We start from the raw sequence: 15,727 nt of genomic DNA on the forward strand, positions 1-15,727 counted from the left end.
CTGAGCAGGGAGACAGATGATGCAGGACTCGATCCAGGTCCCTGAGGTCACAACCCGAGCTAAAGGCAGACACTTAACTGACTGAGCCACCCAGGTGCCCCACCCCTGAAGACTTTAAATGTATTTCCTAAAAGAACAGATAGATGGAGATTGAGACAGAATGATTTGGGGCCATAAGCCCCTGATAGGGAAAGCAGAGGGTTTTGTGGGAAAGGTCTCTCAGCACCTGGGACAGCACCAAGGCTTATCAAGAATTCACCAACACTGACAATGATAAAGAGGTGCATAGCCTACCTGGAGAGTTTCTAAACACCGTGGGTGTGCCTGGGAATCAAGTGGGAGGTCCTCAGAGAGGAAAGAATTTGCACGCATTGTTTCCTGTGTAATAACTACATTAGCAGCCAGCAAGTTCTGGCACTTAATCTGTGTTAGGTCCTTCTTGTGAATGACTTTATATCAACCTTCCAGATTCTATGAGCTGGTAAACTACGGCCCATTGCTCCTTTTTGTAAATAAAGTTTTATTAGAACACATCCACTCTCATTTGTGTGCATCTGTCTCTGGCGGCTTTCCTGCTCTAATGGCAGGATAGTTGCAGTAGGGACCGTATGGTCGTCAAGGGCGAAATTATTTACTATCCTGTCCTTTGCAGAAAACCCCCTTGAGGTAGATGATAGAAGGGGAAAAAGGCTCAGAGAGGAAGGGCTTTACTCAAAATCGAGAGAACCAGCATCTGAACACACAGTGCTCATCTTCCCCCTCCCCTCTCAGACCTCCTTCTCCTTAAGTACAGTACAAGACACACGACATAGAATATACTACCTTAACCATTTTCAACTGTACGGTTCAGTGGCATTAAGCACATTCACACTGTTGTGCAACCATCACCACTATCCACATTCAGAACTCTTTTCATCCTGCAAACCTGACATTCTGTACCCACTACACCCTAACTCCCCACTTCCCCTCACCTGCCAGCCCTTGCACCCACCATTCTACTTTCTGTCTCTAGGATTTTGTCTCCTCCAAGGACGTCAAACAAGTGGAGTCATATGGCATTTGCATTTTTGTGACTGGCTTATTTCACGTGGCTTAACATCTTCATGCAGTGAGAAAAGGCACATGAACAAGGAAGTGAAAAACAGTGAAATCACCCAATTTTTTGCCTGGCAGAGACCCGATGCTGAATATTATAGGTTTTTTTTCCCCTAACTCTAAAAGTATGCACTGCAGTATAGACACTTAAAAAGAGAGAGAGAGAGAGAGAGAGAGAGAAAGAGAGATGGAGAATGAATCAGCCCATCTCTCCCCACCTTGTATTGGTGCGGTTAAGGAAGAAGTCATGTATGTTCTTAAACATTTGGACCTGATAAAGCTGCAGACAGAGTCTTTCTGGAACCACATATAGAGGAATTAATTTTACTGTTAGTATCGGAGGGACCATTATTCTGCCTAGTTGCCAGCGTGTAGTTCAATGTCTGGAACACAGTGAGTGCTCATGACATAGTTGTTGAAAGGAGTGTGGAAGTTGGAATAGTAGAGAGTAGACCCCTCTTCTGTGGATAGGTATTGAGCTTAATTTTATTTGCTTCTGGCAATTTGAAGAATATTTTCCTAAGTGTCTTTCTTTCTGAATGACTACTCCCTTAGCATAATTTCTTACAAGGGGAATATATGCATGAATGTTTCTTAAAAAAACTATTTATTTGACACACACACAGAGGGACAGCAACAAAGGGAACACAGCAAGGGGAGTGGGATAGGGAGAAGCAGGCTTCCTGCTGAGCAGGAAGCCCGATGTGGGACTCAATCCCAGGACCCTGGGATCATGACCCAAGCCAAAGGCAAATGCTCAACAACTGAGCCCTCCAGGTGCCCCCATGCACAAATGGTTTTGACATGAATTGCTGAACGGCCTTTTAGGAGACTTCCACTGGCGAGTATGAGTCCCCATATCACCACATCCTTGCCAACACAGGCTGTTAGCATTGTTTTGACCTTGCCAATCTGATAGGCAAAAGTACCATCTCATAATTACCCTAATGAGCATTTCTTTGATTCCTAGGAAGGCTGAATAGTTTCATGTGTGTGTTGACATCACTTCTTTGCAAATAGCCTGTCATACCATTTGCCTATGCTCCCTTCTCTTGTTAGAGATTTGTAAGAGCTCTTTACATATTAAGGATACTGTCTCTTTGCCATTTGGTGGGTAAGAAGAGCCAGAAATTGAGAGAAGGGAAGCCACTGCTCAACGCACACATAAGAGGTAGAGCAGGAATTTGAAACAAGATGTGTGTAGATCAACGTTTGGGGTTCATTACCTGTCTTCGTGGCACCTTCCCCTTTCCCAGGCCTTGCTCCCTCCATGGCCAGAAGCCCTGAGTTCCCACAGTCTCTCAAAGGGGAGGGACGTCTTGCCAAACCCAGTCACCTTTGCCTCATCCCTAACAGCAAACCTGTTGTTTGGTTTGTTGTGTCAGTTAAATACTTGGCACATATATTGGTACTCAATAAGTAGCAGCTGGTATTATTGCTTATTTTTTCTTTAAAATTTTCCCTTCAGTCACATCTCTTGCCAGCCGCCTCCCCATTCAAGCCAACCTCCTACCATCCCAAACATGTGTCCCTCCCCAAGCAACTTGCGTCCTGATGCTTAGCCTTCGAATATGCTGTTACATCTGTCTAGTTGTCTCTCTCCACTCGGTCCACTTAAAGAACTCCTACTCATCCTTCAAAACTCTATTTATGTTTCCCTTCCTCTGGGAAACTTTTCCTCACTCCTAGGCTGAGACTCCAATTACAAATCCTGGACCCAGTGCTGTTGTGCTCCTTTTGGGTGCCCTGTGTCTGGGAGGGCACACAGAGCTCACAGTTATCACAGCATTACAGAGATAAGCAATATCTCTCTAAGAAAAAACAAACAAACAAACAAACAAACAACTTAGCTCCAAACTGCAAAAGCTGCAGACCCAAAGTGAATAATTTCATTCTGTCTACAAAACGTCACATCAAATTTGTTGTCTAATCCAATTCGAAAACCTCTTGGGCATCTGGAAATAATTTATCAAGGCGATATTTCTCACCTCATAAGAATTCTCAAATATATCTGTTGATTGCAGACAAAGCAGACTGATTAATAAATTAAGAGTTAGTTGTAGTCAAAAGATTTCCAGAATAAAATTGGAGAAAATTTTCAGTTCTTTTGAGTCACCTTTGTTGCAGGATAATTTACATGCAACAAAAGTCACTATTTTTAAGTGAAAATGCTGATAACATGTTACAAATAAATGTATGCGGTCATGCATATAACTGTCAGTAGGATTACAAGAGAGACATTTCCAAAACCCAAAGAAGTTCCCTTTCTGGCAATCACTTCCTCCTCCTCCTCTGCCCCTGGCAACCACGGATCTTCCTTCCTTCACTACTGGCTTGCCTTTCCTAGAATCATGCCATATAACTGGACTCACACGGCATGCTGTCTTCTGCGACTGGCTTCTTTCAAGCAGAATGATACTTTTGTAGCACATCTCGGCTGTCACAATTGCAGCATTTCATTCATTTTTTTTTTTTTTTTTAATAATGATCCGTTGTACGCATTTATAATATTTTATCCAGGAGTCCTGGCCTCCATCTCCTCCTCTCTCTCAGACCCAGCAGTTGAGACACCCAAAACCTCCTCCCTCAGACCTGGGAGGTCCAGACCCCAGCCCCTCCTCCCCTAGACCCAGGAGTCCTCATCCGATCCCTCCTCCCTCAGACCCGGGAGTCCAGACCCCCAGCCCCTCCTCCCTCAGGCCCGGAAGTCCAGACCCCCAGCCCCTCCTCCCTCAGACCCGGAAGTCCAGACCCCCAGCCCCTCCTCCCTCAGATTCTAGAGTCTTTGCCCTGATCTCCCAGGACACCAGGGGTTTGGGAAGTCCCAGGCCAGTAGGTCCTGGCCCGGAGCCTCGAAATTCTCAAATTCTCTCATCGTCCATGAGGAAGGTACTAGTGGTGAACACGCATTTTAGGTGTGAAGAGGCTGATATATGGGAAAGGCACACAGAGGAGCGCAGCCTGCGAGCGGCAGCGCGGGGCGCGGCGGAAGCAGCAGGACCCTAACTTCGCCTCTTGTGGAACAGCCGCGCGGTGACAGTACCGCGAACGTGATGTCATGGAACAGTGCGCAGGCTCGCCCCCATGCCCCGCCCCCAGTACGCGGCCACGCCCACGACTCCGGAACCTCCCATTCCTGGCTGCAGCGGCGCGGGGGCCCATCCTCAGAGGCCCCGCTCCGGGCAGGCCCGCCCCTTGAAGCCCTGCCCACAGCGCTCCGCCCCTTTCCGGAAGCTTCGTGCAGAGCAGAGCTTGCCCTTCTTCACGTGGGTCTCGCCGGCTGCCCGCTCCTCTCTTCCGAAAGACCCCGCGGGGGGCTCGGCGTCGGACCCTAGCTCCTGCCCGGCATGAACCGCTACCTCCTGCCGCTGTCCATGCTGGGCACAGCGGTGGGTGGCGCGGTGCTGCTCCGGTGAGTGCGCGCCCCGGGTGGGCGGGTCGGCGGCCGCCAGGTGGGGACTGGACGGGGACAGGTGGCCTGAAGGTCGCCGGCCTAGGACCGGTGTAGACAGTGCGGCGGGGCAAACCTAGGGCGGGCCTCGAGGGCAGGTCACGGCCCAAGGTCACCCTGAGGAAAGGGGCGGGCCCGGGCCCTGGAAACCTTCTGGTCATCGATTAGTGAGTCTATCCTGCAGACAGGCATTGGGGGACCCCATGCGTCACCCAGGGCCTCCTAAGCTCTCGTTACCCGCAATCAGAGACGCAAACCGGATTGCCCAGCTCGGTGAACAAAACGGTTGTACTGCATGGGATACACACAGAGTTCTTGTCTTTTCTAGGCTAACGCACTTAAAACCCCACAGAAAACCCGGCTCCCGAATATTCTAGAGCAGCACTGTTTGGCTCGGCGGATGGAAGTGTGTCTGGGTGGTGCGGTCCATGATGATCGCCATCCCACATAGCTAGTGAGCATCCCAGTTCCACTGTGTTACGCTTACAGTTAACAATATGGTCCTTAAACACCTGTGAAGAGCGCGCAGTTCCCGTGTTCTTGCCACTAAAAAAAAAGAATTAGCAATATATAATTTTATTACACTTACACAAAATAAGAGATTAGCTGGGAGGCCTGAAAGTAATTTGGGATATTTTTTTAATATAAAGATTTTATTTATTTATTTGACAGAGAGAGATCACAAGTAGGCAGAGAGGTAGGCAGAGAGAGAGGAGGAAGCAGGCTCCCCGCTGAGCAGAGAGTCCGATGTGTGGCCCTATCCCAGGACCCCAAGATCATGACCCGATCCGAAGGCAGAGGCTTAACCCACTGAGCCACCCAGGTGCTCCAAGTAATTGGAATATTTAAATACTTTTTTTATGTAAATCTCTTTGAATAAATTACCTTTGGGTTTATTTGCCTGCGCTGTGATGAGGCTTCACAGTGAACTTGTTGCTTCTGACCCAATAACGTCATTTTCGTGTAACTGGGCCATCTCTTGTGATTTATAGTTCATGACACTGCAGCTCTGGGATGGTAACTGGGTGTTTTTGAAAGTTCTAGAAAATGGAGATGATTCTTTTTTAAATGGAAATAATTTCCTCTTCTGATAAAATTCATCAGCTGCTGTTAGTTTTTTATTCATACTCTTGTTTTTCAGTTTTGACGAAGCTAAAAATAGTAACAATACTAAAGGGACAACTTGGGATGGGCAGAATGAACGGTTAGCAGAATGCCCTGGGGAAAAAGGATGGTTATTTCTTTTTAATTAACTTAAAGAATTAGCCCCGGGAGGGTGGTGGTTTCCATGCTGTACAAGGCTCTTCTGTCATAGGCTGGTGGCACTGTCTGCTTGGCCCGGCCCCTATCAGTGACATTCGCTTGTTTCCAGTATTTGGCTTCTGGGGATTGTGGGTAGAGGGTAAGAGTCTCGCAAGGATGTGCGTGTCCTCATGCTCAGAACCTGTGAAGGTCTTCCCTTGCCTGTCATAGGGGACTCTGCCGGTGCCACTGAGTTAAGGACCCTGAGATGGGGAGGTGGTCCTGGATTGTCCAGGTGGGGGCCCAGTGCAGTCACAGTGGTCCTTCAGAGTCAGGACCTGAAGATGCTGTGCTGAGGAGGAGGGGCCGTGAGCCAGGGAGTGTGGGCATCCCTCGGAGCTGGAAAAGGCATGTGACCCACCTCTTCCTAGAGCCTCCAGGAGGAGCACAGCCCTGCCAACACCTGTCCTTCTCCCGATGAGACCCATCTTGGGCTCCGGCCTGCAGACCCATAGATTTACCTGTGCATGGTTTTAACTGGCTGAGCCTGTGGTCACTTGTTACAGCAGCCATAAGAAACCAGTCCATTGGGTCTTTGCAAAGTAGTGATGTTCCCGTGCGGAGCCTCCCCAACACCCAGCCATGCGGAGCCTTTGCCTGCAACACCACACGGGCCCCCACGGAGTTAGGAGATGTCCTTCCTGTCTTATCACTGCGGGAACACAAGCGCCCAAGATCGTAACAGTCACAGTGCACACGTGGACCAAAGTGACCTCCTCGCCTCTTACCTACAGAGACTACGTTGCGGGCGGGGCCTGTCCCAGCAAGGCCACCATTCCCGGGAAGACCGTCATTGTGACTGGCGCCAACACGGGGATCGGAAAGCAGACAGCCATGGAACTGGCCAGGAGAGGTGAAGTCCCAGGGGGCACCTGGTCTTGGGGTGTGTGGTCTGGGGTGGAGGCCTTGCATTCTCAGGGGTTGGTAAGGTCATTTGATGGTTTTGGTAACAAATGACAGAGACCAGACTCTCGTCGGCTTAAGCCAGAAGGGCTGGTGTCCCTGACAGGCAGGGGAGATGGTGGGTCTCAGAGGAGGCTGTGGCCACCCAGTGGCTGCTAGTGCTGGTTTTTCTCTCTGCACTGGCTGTGTGCTTCTGTACTATAGCTGACTTGGTGCTCATGGCTGGGCTGGGGCCTGGCTCAGAATCCGGTTTCAGGCCCTTCTAGGCTTACTGGTCTGGTCAGGCGTTCTAAAGGCCCCTCGATTTGGGTGCGTTCAGTGTTTTTGTCCTGGTCAGACTGGGGTTATGGAGGACGTCCACGGAGGAGGAGTGATCGCTTTCGAAGTTAGAGTTAGTGGATTTCCTGTTGGATCATGCTCCAGAAAAGAAGTCAAGGATTTAGGTTTGAGCAACGGGGAGACCAGACCTGCTCTTGGCTGGAGTGGGAAGGCTGTGGCAGGGCAGCTGTGAGGGCTGGGGGAGATCGGAAGCTTCCTTTGGGCTTGATGGGTTGCGGGTGCCCAGGGAACGGGTCCCGATTGGCCAGGCTGGAGCTGCCCGTCTCCTTCTGAGGTCAGATTGGAGGGGGCTGTGATGGGCGGCATCCTGCCCCCTCCACCACATGGCATTTCCCCGAGGAGGGGGCATGTAGTCCTCCCAGGAGAGGCTGAGCAGTGACATTGGGTGGACACCTCCACTGGATCCGGAGGGCTGGGCCCCAACAGAGGATGGACAGATCTGGGGTCCACTAAGTTCCCTCGTGGACCATGTGAGGGGAGGCAGCTGGGCCCACGGCAGGGAGCGAGCCACAGGGATCCACACGGATCCACACGGATCCATAGATCCACGCCATCCACCTCGTGGTTGCCCGTCCTCCTCCAGTCCCTGCTGCTTCTCACTTCTCTAATTTTTCAAAGTTATTTTTTAGTGGCCCTACAGAAATTCAGTCCACACGTCACACAATTCCCCCATGGTGGTTAGTATATTCCCAGAGTTGTGCGAACGTTGCCAGTCAGTTTCGGAACGTTTTCATCAGAATGACAGCTCGGTCCTTTAAGTGGTCATCCGCGTTCCCACTCCTCCCAGGGAGCCATCCTGCCTCCTGTCGATTGGCCTGTTCCGGGTATTTCCCATCAGCGGAATCATCGGCCGTGTCCGCTTTCATGACCAGCTGCTCCCAGCGAGCACGTTAGTGAGGTCCGTCCACGTGGTAGCGCATGTCACGATTATTTCCGTGGCCGAGTAGGTTCGATGGTCTGGATGGACGCCTTGTGCCTCTCTGCTCAGCTGCTGGTGGACATTTGGGTGGTGTCCATCTTTCGGCCGCTGTAAACGGTGCCTCTGTTTTCATGTCTGTTGGGTGTCTGTACCTGGGAGAGGATCTAAAAACTAATTTTTTCCTGCCTTGGGCTCGCAGGAGGCAACGTCATTCTGGCCTGTCGAGATATGGAGAAGTGTGAGGCGGCGGCAAAGGACATTCGCGGGGAGACCCTTAATCACCGCGTCAGGGCCCGGCACTTGGACTTGGCCTCCCTCAAGTCCATCCGAGAGTTTGCCGCAAAGATCACTGAAGGTAGGAGGCACGATGCCGGCCTTGGGGGATGAGGTCCTGGGTGGCCACAAGTCCCATGGTGTGGCGCTGGTGTTTTCGGACAGATGCACGTCTCTATGGGTGAAGATTGTACATTTTTATAGCTCCTTCCATTGTCACGTGGAAACATTTACATTTCAACTGTTGCCTAAATTGGAAGAGTAGTATTTCTGGGTATGTGAACACTGTGTGAAAGTTTAATATCAGCGTCCGCCAGTACAGTTCTCGGCACCCAGTCGTGCCCGTTAGTTTACGTATTACCTGCAGCTGCTTTAGTCCGGTGGCAGCAAAGGCCATGTGGCCTGCAGAGCCAACAATATGTAGTCTGGGCCCTTACAGGGCAAGTCTGCTCTGTGGGACTCCTGCTCTGCAGGAAGATGAGCTCCGTCGGCATCAGAGCCGACAAGATGCAGAGGCCCGGGTGCGGTTAGGTGTATGGGGAGCTGGAGGCAGTGGAAATGCTGACTGAGCCGGCGGTTCCTGCAGCTTCTGGCCCTTGAGGCTGGTGGGTGCTGCCTGGGACATAGGCTCTGCGCCCAGTCTAGTGCGGGTCGCATGGGGTGATGTCCGACCCCTGCTTCCTCTGCTGGTGCAGGGATTCCGCCGGCGTTTCCCCCACTCTGCCTCCCTGACTCGCTCATTTCGCTCCCCACTGGATGTTCTCAGAACTGGCACATGTCTTTATATTTTCGAACAGGAGTACCATTTTATGGGATTAAACATTCAGAAAGGATAAACCAGGGTGCAGCCGGCACCTCCCTGCCTCCGGCTACCAGCTGCCTTCCTTAGTGGTGCTCAGGGTCCTCGTGTGACCTTCTGGAGACAGTTTATGGATTTATAAAGCAGGCAGGTGTAGAGACTGCCCTGTGGCTTTTGTCTTTTTTACAGAGAGGTTTCATGAGTGGAGGGGAAGGAGCAGAGGGAGGGAGGGAACCCTGCACCCAGTGCAGCCCAACTTGGGGCTCGATCTCACGACCCTGAGATCATGACCTGAGCTGAAACCAAGAGTCAGATGCTTACCCGACAGAGCTGCCCAGGCCCCCCCCCCCGCCCCCGCCTTGGTTTTTTTTAATACAATCAGAACCTGTAATACGTGAGGAGCTGTGCTGCTTTTTCTCCCTCATCGGGCCCAGCACGTGCACGTGTTACCTGTTTTTACAGAGGGGGAAACTGAGTCACAAAGAAGCTGTGTGACTTGGCCAGGGTTGTATAGCTGCCGAGGGTAGATAGAGCCTGGGGCTCCAGGGTGGGAGCTCCCGACGGCTGTGCAGGCCCTTCCAATAGGCAGGCAGAGGCTGTTTCATTGGTGCTCGATAACTAGTTTGTTGTCTCCACGGATCCTGCAAAGCACTGCCAGAGTGTGTGGGTTCTCCTGTGTGCCCTCCGAAGGTGCGTTGGGGTCCTGACCCCCAGGACCTCAGCACAAGACCTGGTCTGCAGAGAGGTGATTAAGCCTGGTGTCCTCATACAGAGGGGAGGTGAGCACGCAGACAGGCCCAAGGGAAGAGACTGGGAGTTGAGCTACCTAGGAGCCCAGGAGAGAGCCTAGCGCAGGTTCTCCCCTGTGGCCCTTGGTCCTCAGAAGGAAACAGCCCTGAGATGCACCGACCCCGGGCTTCCCACCTGCAGGGCCGGCACACATTATGTTCAAGCGGCCCATTGTGTGATGCTTTCTCAGAGCGGCCCTTGCTAACCGATACGGGAGGAAGTGCTAGGTCTGGAATCGGGTGCAGCACTGGCTGCCCAGCGAGCTGGGGTTCCCACGGGTAACCCCTCAGTCTGATGCCTGGGACCCCTGCAGGTGTGGCTTCTTTTCCTTTCCAGGAAAGGCCTCCAGGCCTTAGGTGGGCATGTATCTGTCTTCTGGGGCTGCCGTGGTCAAGTGCAGTGAACTGAGTAGCTTGAGATGAGAACCCGTTCTCTTCATGTTTGTGGAGGCCACAAGTCCGAGATCAGGGCATAAGCTGGGCGGCCCTGTTCCCGAGACTGGAGAAGGCCCTCTGCCTCTTCCAGCCTCTGTCCGTGGCTGCTGGTCCCCGGCGCTCTGCTCTTTGCCGTGTTGCTGCAGTCTCTGCCTCTGTCTCCTGGGGGGTCTCGGTCTGTGTCCTCCCAGGTTAGGGCCCATGCTGTGACCTTCTCTTAACCTGATGACTTTCTGCAAAGACTCTTTCCAAACACGGGTTGCATTCACAGGCTCTGGGTGGACATGAATGTTCCAGGCACTGTTTGGCCCAGTGCCGGGGGCGCTGTACCCCTGGCTGCGCTGGCCCTCCGTGCAGGCCCAGATGCTCATGGCGTCTTCCCTCACCCCTGTCTTCCAGAGGAGAAGCAGGTGCACGTTCTGGTCAACAATGCGGCCGTGATGCGGTGCCCGCACTGGACCACGGAGGACGGCTTTGAGATGCAGTTTGGCGTTAACTACTTGGGTGAGGGCTCGGGCTGAGGGCTGCGTGGCGTTTTGTGGACCCGGATGTGAGCGGGGTCCCCGGTGGGCTGGACTCGGGCTCCAAGGCTCCCCTTTGTTGCTGGATGCCCTGTCAGTCCTTCGGATCCTCTGTCCATCTCTTGGCCATGTGAGCCTTTGTCTGTCCTCCAGTTTGTCTGTCCATCAGTCACTCATGCTGTCCACCCACTGTCACCCTGGATGTGACTGGAGTTCTGTTAGTAAGGGCAAGGTGGGTAGATACTGGGTGGGCGCCAATCACTGGATCAGGGCCCACCCTAGTGACCTCATTTTCACTGTGAAGACCCCTCTCCAAATACGGCCCCGTTCTGAGGCCCTGGAGGTCGTAACACACATTGCTATCATTCGGATCCTATTGGCTGGGATGCAGTCACATGACCTGACATTGCTGCAAGGGAGTCTGGGAAATGTAGTCTTTCACTGGGCAGTACTGTGCACAGCCAGCAATTCTGTTGCTGAGGGAGATGCGGGAGGCAGTCCATCCCCTTGGGGTTCTTGCAGGGCCTGATGTCTGGGGCTGGGTCACTCTTTGCTGTGGGCTTATCCTGTGCACTACAGGGTGTCCAGCAGCATCCCTGGCTGCCTCCCGCCAGATGCTAGGAGCACCCCCCTTCTCTCTTTGGAGTTATGATGACTGGAACCTCTAACCTTGCCAGATGTCCCGTGGGGGAGAGAACTGGCCCCTGTCGAGAGCCCTGGGTTACTGGGAAGGTCAAAGGAGGTACTATTCTCAGCACGATCCTATGTACCAGCTAAGAATTTAGTGAAAACTGTCTTTTCCTTGTCCTTCCTCTAGGTCACTTTCTTTTGACAAACTTGCTGCTGGACAGACTGAAAGCCTCGGCCCCTTCACGGATCATCAACCTCTCGTCCTTGGCCCACATCGCAGGACACATAGACTTTGACGACTTGAACTGGGAGAAAAGGAAGTATGACACCAGAGCAGCTTATTGCCAGAGTAAGCTGGCCATCATCCTCTTTACCAAGGAGCTGAGCCGGCGGCTGCAGGGTATGTGCATGGCGAGCCTCACAGGCCTTCCTCCTGCTCTAGCTCTGGGCCTGGAATGTCCTGCTGCAACCCTGGGTCTAGGGGAGGTCAAGCCTTGGTCCCGGAACAGAGCAGGCAGATGTGTAACACACATACCCCTTGTTCTCTGGTGCCTGAGGCAGACATGACTAATCGATTGTGGCCTTCTGTGTTTATCCCACATGGCATCTAGGCCGTTGGTGCTCTACGCTAGTGGTGCTCAACCACGGCAGTGTCTGAAGATGGCTGTGACCGTTGCTTCAGGGAGTGGAGGTGGGGCGGGTGTTGCTGCTGGCATCTAGCCGCCTGGCATCCTTCCATGCACAGGATAAAGCATGATGGGACCTCAGTGTCCACAGAGCTGAAGCTGAAGCCTCCCCTTTGCCCCGCTCCTCGGAGAGCATCCGTGGACCAGCAACATCAGCTCAGCTGGGAGCCTATCCTGACTGCAGCACCTCAGACCCCATCCCTGACCCACTGCTTCAGGTTCCCTGAGGTGGGTGGAGCCCAGCCGTTTGGGCATCTCAAGCCTTCTGGGTGATTTTTTTATGTACGCGCAGGTTTGGGAGGCTCTGCTCTGGGCAGTCGTGCAACAGAATGGCTTTGCAAGATGAAACCATCGGATGTGGAAGTGTCAGAGCAAGAGGGGTGGTGTGAGGTTAAGGGTAGGACCCAGCACAGTATTGGGTAACCCTAAAGCTGAGGGTGGGCCATGTCAGGCTTCCAGGTGGGGGGTGAACCTGGCATCTGCCGTCATCCCTCCTCTTCCCTTCTCTCCTCAGGCACGGGTGTGACGGTCAACGCTGTGCACCCTGGTGTGGCCAGGACGGAGCTGGGCAGGCACACGGGCATGCATAGCTCTGCCTTCTCCAGCTTCACGCTTGGTAAGCCACCTCCTGGCCTGGGCTCCCTGAGCGGAACCCCTGCCCTCACAGCCTGGGGCCTGGGCTCTCTTCGGGGGATTAGTCAGGGTTCTGCCGAGAAATAGAACCAAGAGGATTATATAGATGCTCGGAGAGATTTGTCATGCGGGGCTGGTTCGTGCATTCAGAGAGGCTGTGATGACCCATCATCTGCTGTCTGCAGGCTGGAGGCCCAGGAGAGCTGGTGGTATAGTCCCAGTCCAAACCCGAAGGCCTGCAGACTGGGGAAGCGATGGCACAAGTCCCAGCCCAAAGGCCAGGAGCAGTATCTGAGGGCAGGAGATGGTTGTTCCAGCTCACGCAGAGAGAGGGGGAATTCGTTCTGTTCATACCTCAGCTAATAGCGTGGTGGCTGCCCAGTCAGCGTGGGCGGGTCTTTATGCAATCTGCCAATTCCAGTTCTGATCTCTCCTGGTCACATCCTCACGGACACGCCCAGAAACAGGGCTTTACTGGCTTTCTGGGCATCCCTTAGTTCAGTCAAGTTGACGCAAAATTAACTGCACACTCCAGATACTGTGTCGGCGGCTTGGCTCTTCCCCCTCCCCTGTGTCTTCCTGGGTCCTGAGAACGAGTCACTTCTATGTGTGTATCCAGCCTGCTGGCGTCAGAATAGGCCCAGAAAACAGGCTGGATCCTGTTTGATGAAACAGACCGAGTCTCAGAGAAGGAGACCAGGGAGTTGTGCATAGGGGGATGCTGGCTTCACCTCAAACTAGCTGTGCCACCCAGGGAAGCCATTTCACCTCTTGGGGCCTCGGTTTCCCTCCTTACAAAGTGAGGCCGTAATAGTGTTCTACAGTTGTTGGGAGGTTGAGATGGGCCTTAACAGGGCCAGCACAGGGCCTGACCAGCTTTAAGGTGAATAAATACTTAGAACTTTAGAGCTAGTATTTGTAATCCTGAAAATCATTTATGGGGTGGGTACCTGATTTCAAGGATCTTAAGCTGAGGCTGGCCCCAGAGACATTTAATAAATAAAAGTTATTTTTAAAGCAAAATGGGATAGGGTAAGGACTCAGAGCTGACTGAGGAGGGAGAGCTTCCATTTGCCTGGGGAAATGCCAGGGAGGCTTGCTGGGGGAGGCAGCTTTTGGGCCGGTCTCTGCATCTGGCGGGATTTGGCTGGGCAGTGCCAGGGAAGGGAGCTCCTGGTGGAGGGTATCTTGGGAGGCACAGTCCTGGAGGGGGGCTGGTATGGGACTGCAGTCCCACGTCTGGCCTGTGGGCCCTGGGCAACCCCACGGATGGTGTGGGGCTTTTCCTGTCCTCCCTGAGCGTGTGTGGACTGAATGCTCTGTGGGCTGATTGCAGGGCCTGTCTTTTGGTTGCTGGTCAAGAGCCCCGAGCTGGCAGCCCAGCCCAGCACGTACCTGGCTGTGGCGGAGGAACTGGAGGGTGTTTCTGGGAAGTACTTCGACGGACTCAAAGAGAAGGCTCCGGCCCCTGAAGCTGAGAATGAGGAGACAGCCCAGAGACTTTGGGCTGAAAGTGCCCGCCTGGTGGGCTTGGAGATGCCTCATGCTTCCTCTGTGAGGAAATAACCTCTTGGAGCCCCTCCCCAAATAACCTCTTGGAGCCTGTGGAAACTACATGGGAGGCTGAGTACCAGGATGGAGCAGCAAGACCAACCAAGGTTGGCCGCTCTGTCTGCAGCACCCTCTGGGTGGCAGTGTTGGCCAAGGAATGCTGACATCCATGCCCCTGTCACGCTCCGGATGGCAGTGCCCGTCGCCTGAGCCTCAAGGCCACTGCTGTCATGCCTTGCCGCACCTTCTGAGAGTCAGTATTGGCTAAGGAATACTGACTGCCATGCCTATGTCACCCTCTAAGTGGCGCTATTGGCTGCTTGAGCCCAAGATCGCTACTGTCATACCCCCAGCACCCTCTAGGTGGCAGTGTTGGTTGAGGAATGCTTACTGCCCTCCCCACGTCACCTCTAGCTGGCACTTTTGGCTGTGTGAGCCTGGAGATCACCGCTGTCATGCTGGTACTGCCCTGAAGGTGGCAGGTGCCCAGGGAACGCTGGCTGCCATGTCCACACCACCCTATAGGGGTCACTAGCGGCCCTTTTCTCTTTTCTCAGGCGCAGTGGACAGGACTGCAGATGTGCACCTGGCACAGTGGTCAGCTGGTGCAGCGCGCCCTGTAGCCCATAGGTGCATGGGGCCTTCAGAAACCTGCCTTGAGTGTGTAACTGGGAACTGCTGTGGGAGGCATCTGCTCCATCTGCCGTGGGCGTGTCAGGAGAGCCAGTGGTGGCCACTGTGCAGACTGCTGGGGAGGGTGTCGACCAGCTATGGTCAAGTTCCTGGTTCCCTGTGGGACCTCAGGTGCGTCTCTGAGCCACGGTTTCTCCCCCGGCGCACGTGCAGAATAACCTGACCACCTCACTGGAGGGAGTGTTGATGAATGAGTTCTTGCCTGGCTGAGTGAATGGGGCCATTCACTGCTGAATGTTCCCTTGCACATGCCATACCCTGGCCGAGCCACCGGGGACAGCCCTGAGGACAGGCCTTGTGATGCCAGCCCTGCTCGGGATAGTGAGAGCGGAAGACCCACCAGCTGCGTGGCTTCAGTGACAGAATCCAAGTTGGCACTCCGCTCCCACACAAAATTGGGGGTGGGGATGCACCAGAAAGTTCAGTAATCCGTACACACATATTTTAACAAAAAACTGTAACATTTGAGATACTTGTGTAGGCCAGGGATGCTGCTCTACACCCTTCGCTACCTAGAACAGTGGCCCATGCCCTGCTGCAAATGCTGATGGTGCTGAGGGCGGAATTAAAGATTGCTCAGGGCTGTGTCAGTACGGTTAGTTTTCTTTGATGAATGCACTTGGATAGGCACCTTCCAGCATGGACCCCAGCAGTCCCCACCTGCCCCTGTCCACACCCTCCAGCTACTCACTTCTAGGGCGGAGAACAG

General features: G+C 53.4%; 1 protein-coding gene across 1 annotated transcript; it reads left to right on the forward strand.

Annotated features, from left to right (window-relative positions):
- The first annotated feature begins 4,306 nt into the window (after positions 1-4,306).
- On the forward strand, positions 4,307-15,608 carry RDH13 (retinol dehydrogenase 13). The gene is made up of 7 exons (XM_059152795.1): positions 4,307-4,507; positions 6,583-6,701; positions 8,209-8,364; positions 10,704-10,808; positions 11,643-11,855; positions 12,656-12,757; positions 14,111-15,608. Exons 1-7 carry the CDS (start codon positions 4,443-4,445, stop codon positions 14,338-14,340), a joined length of 990 nt encoding a protein of 329 aa, XP_059008778.1. The 5' UTR covers positions 4,307-4,442; the 3' UTR covers positions 14,341-15,608.
- The last annotated feature ends 119 nt before the right edge of the window (positions 15,609-15,727 follow it).

The sequence above is a fragment of the Mustela lutreola genome, chromosome 16, assembly GCF_030435805.1.
Source record: "Mustela lutreola isolate mMusLut2 chromosome 16, mMusLut2.pri, whole genome shotgun sequence".
NCBI lineage: Eukaryota > Metazoa > Chordata > Mammalia > Carnivora > Mustelidae > Mustela > Mustela lutreola.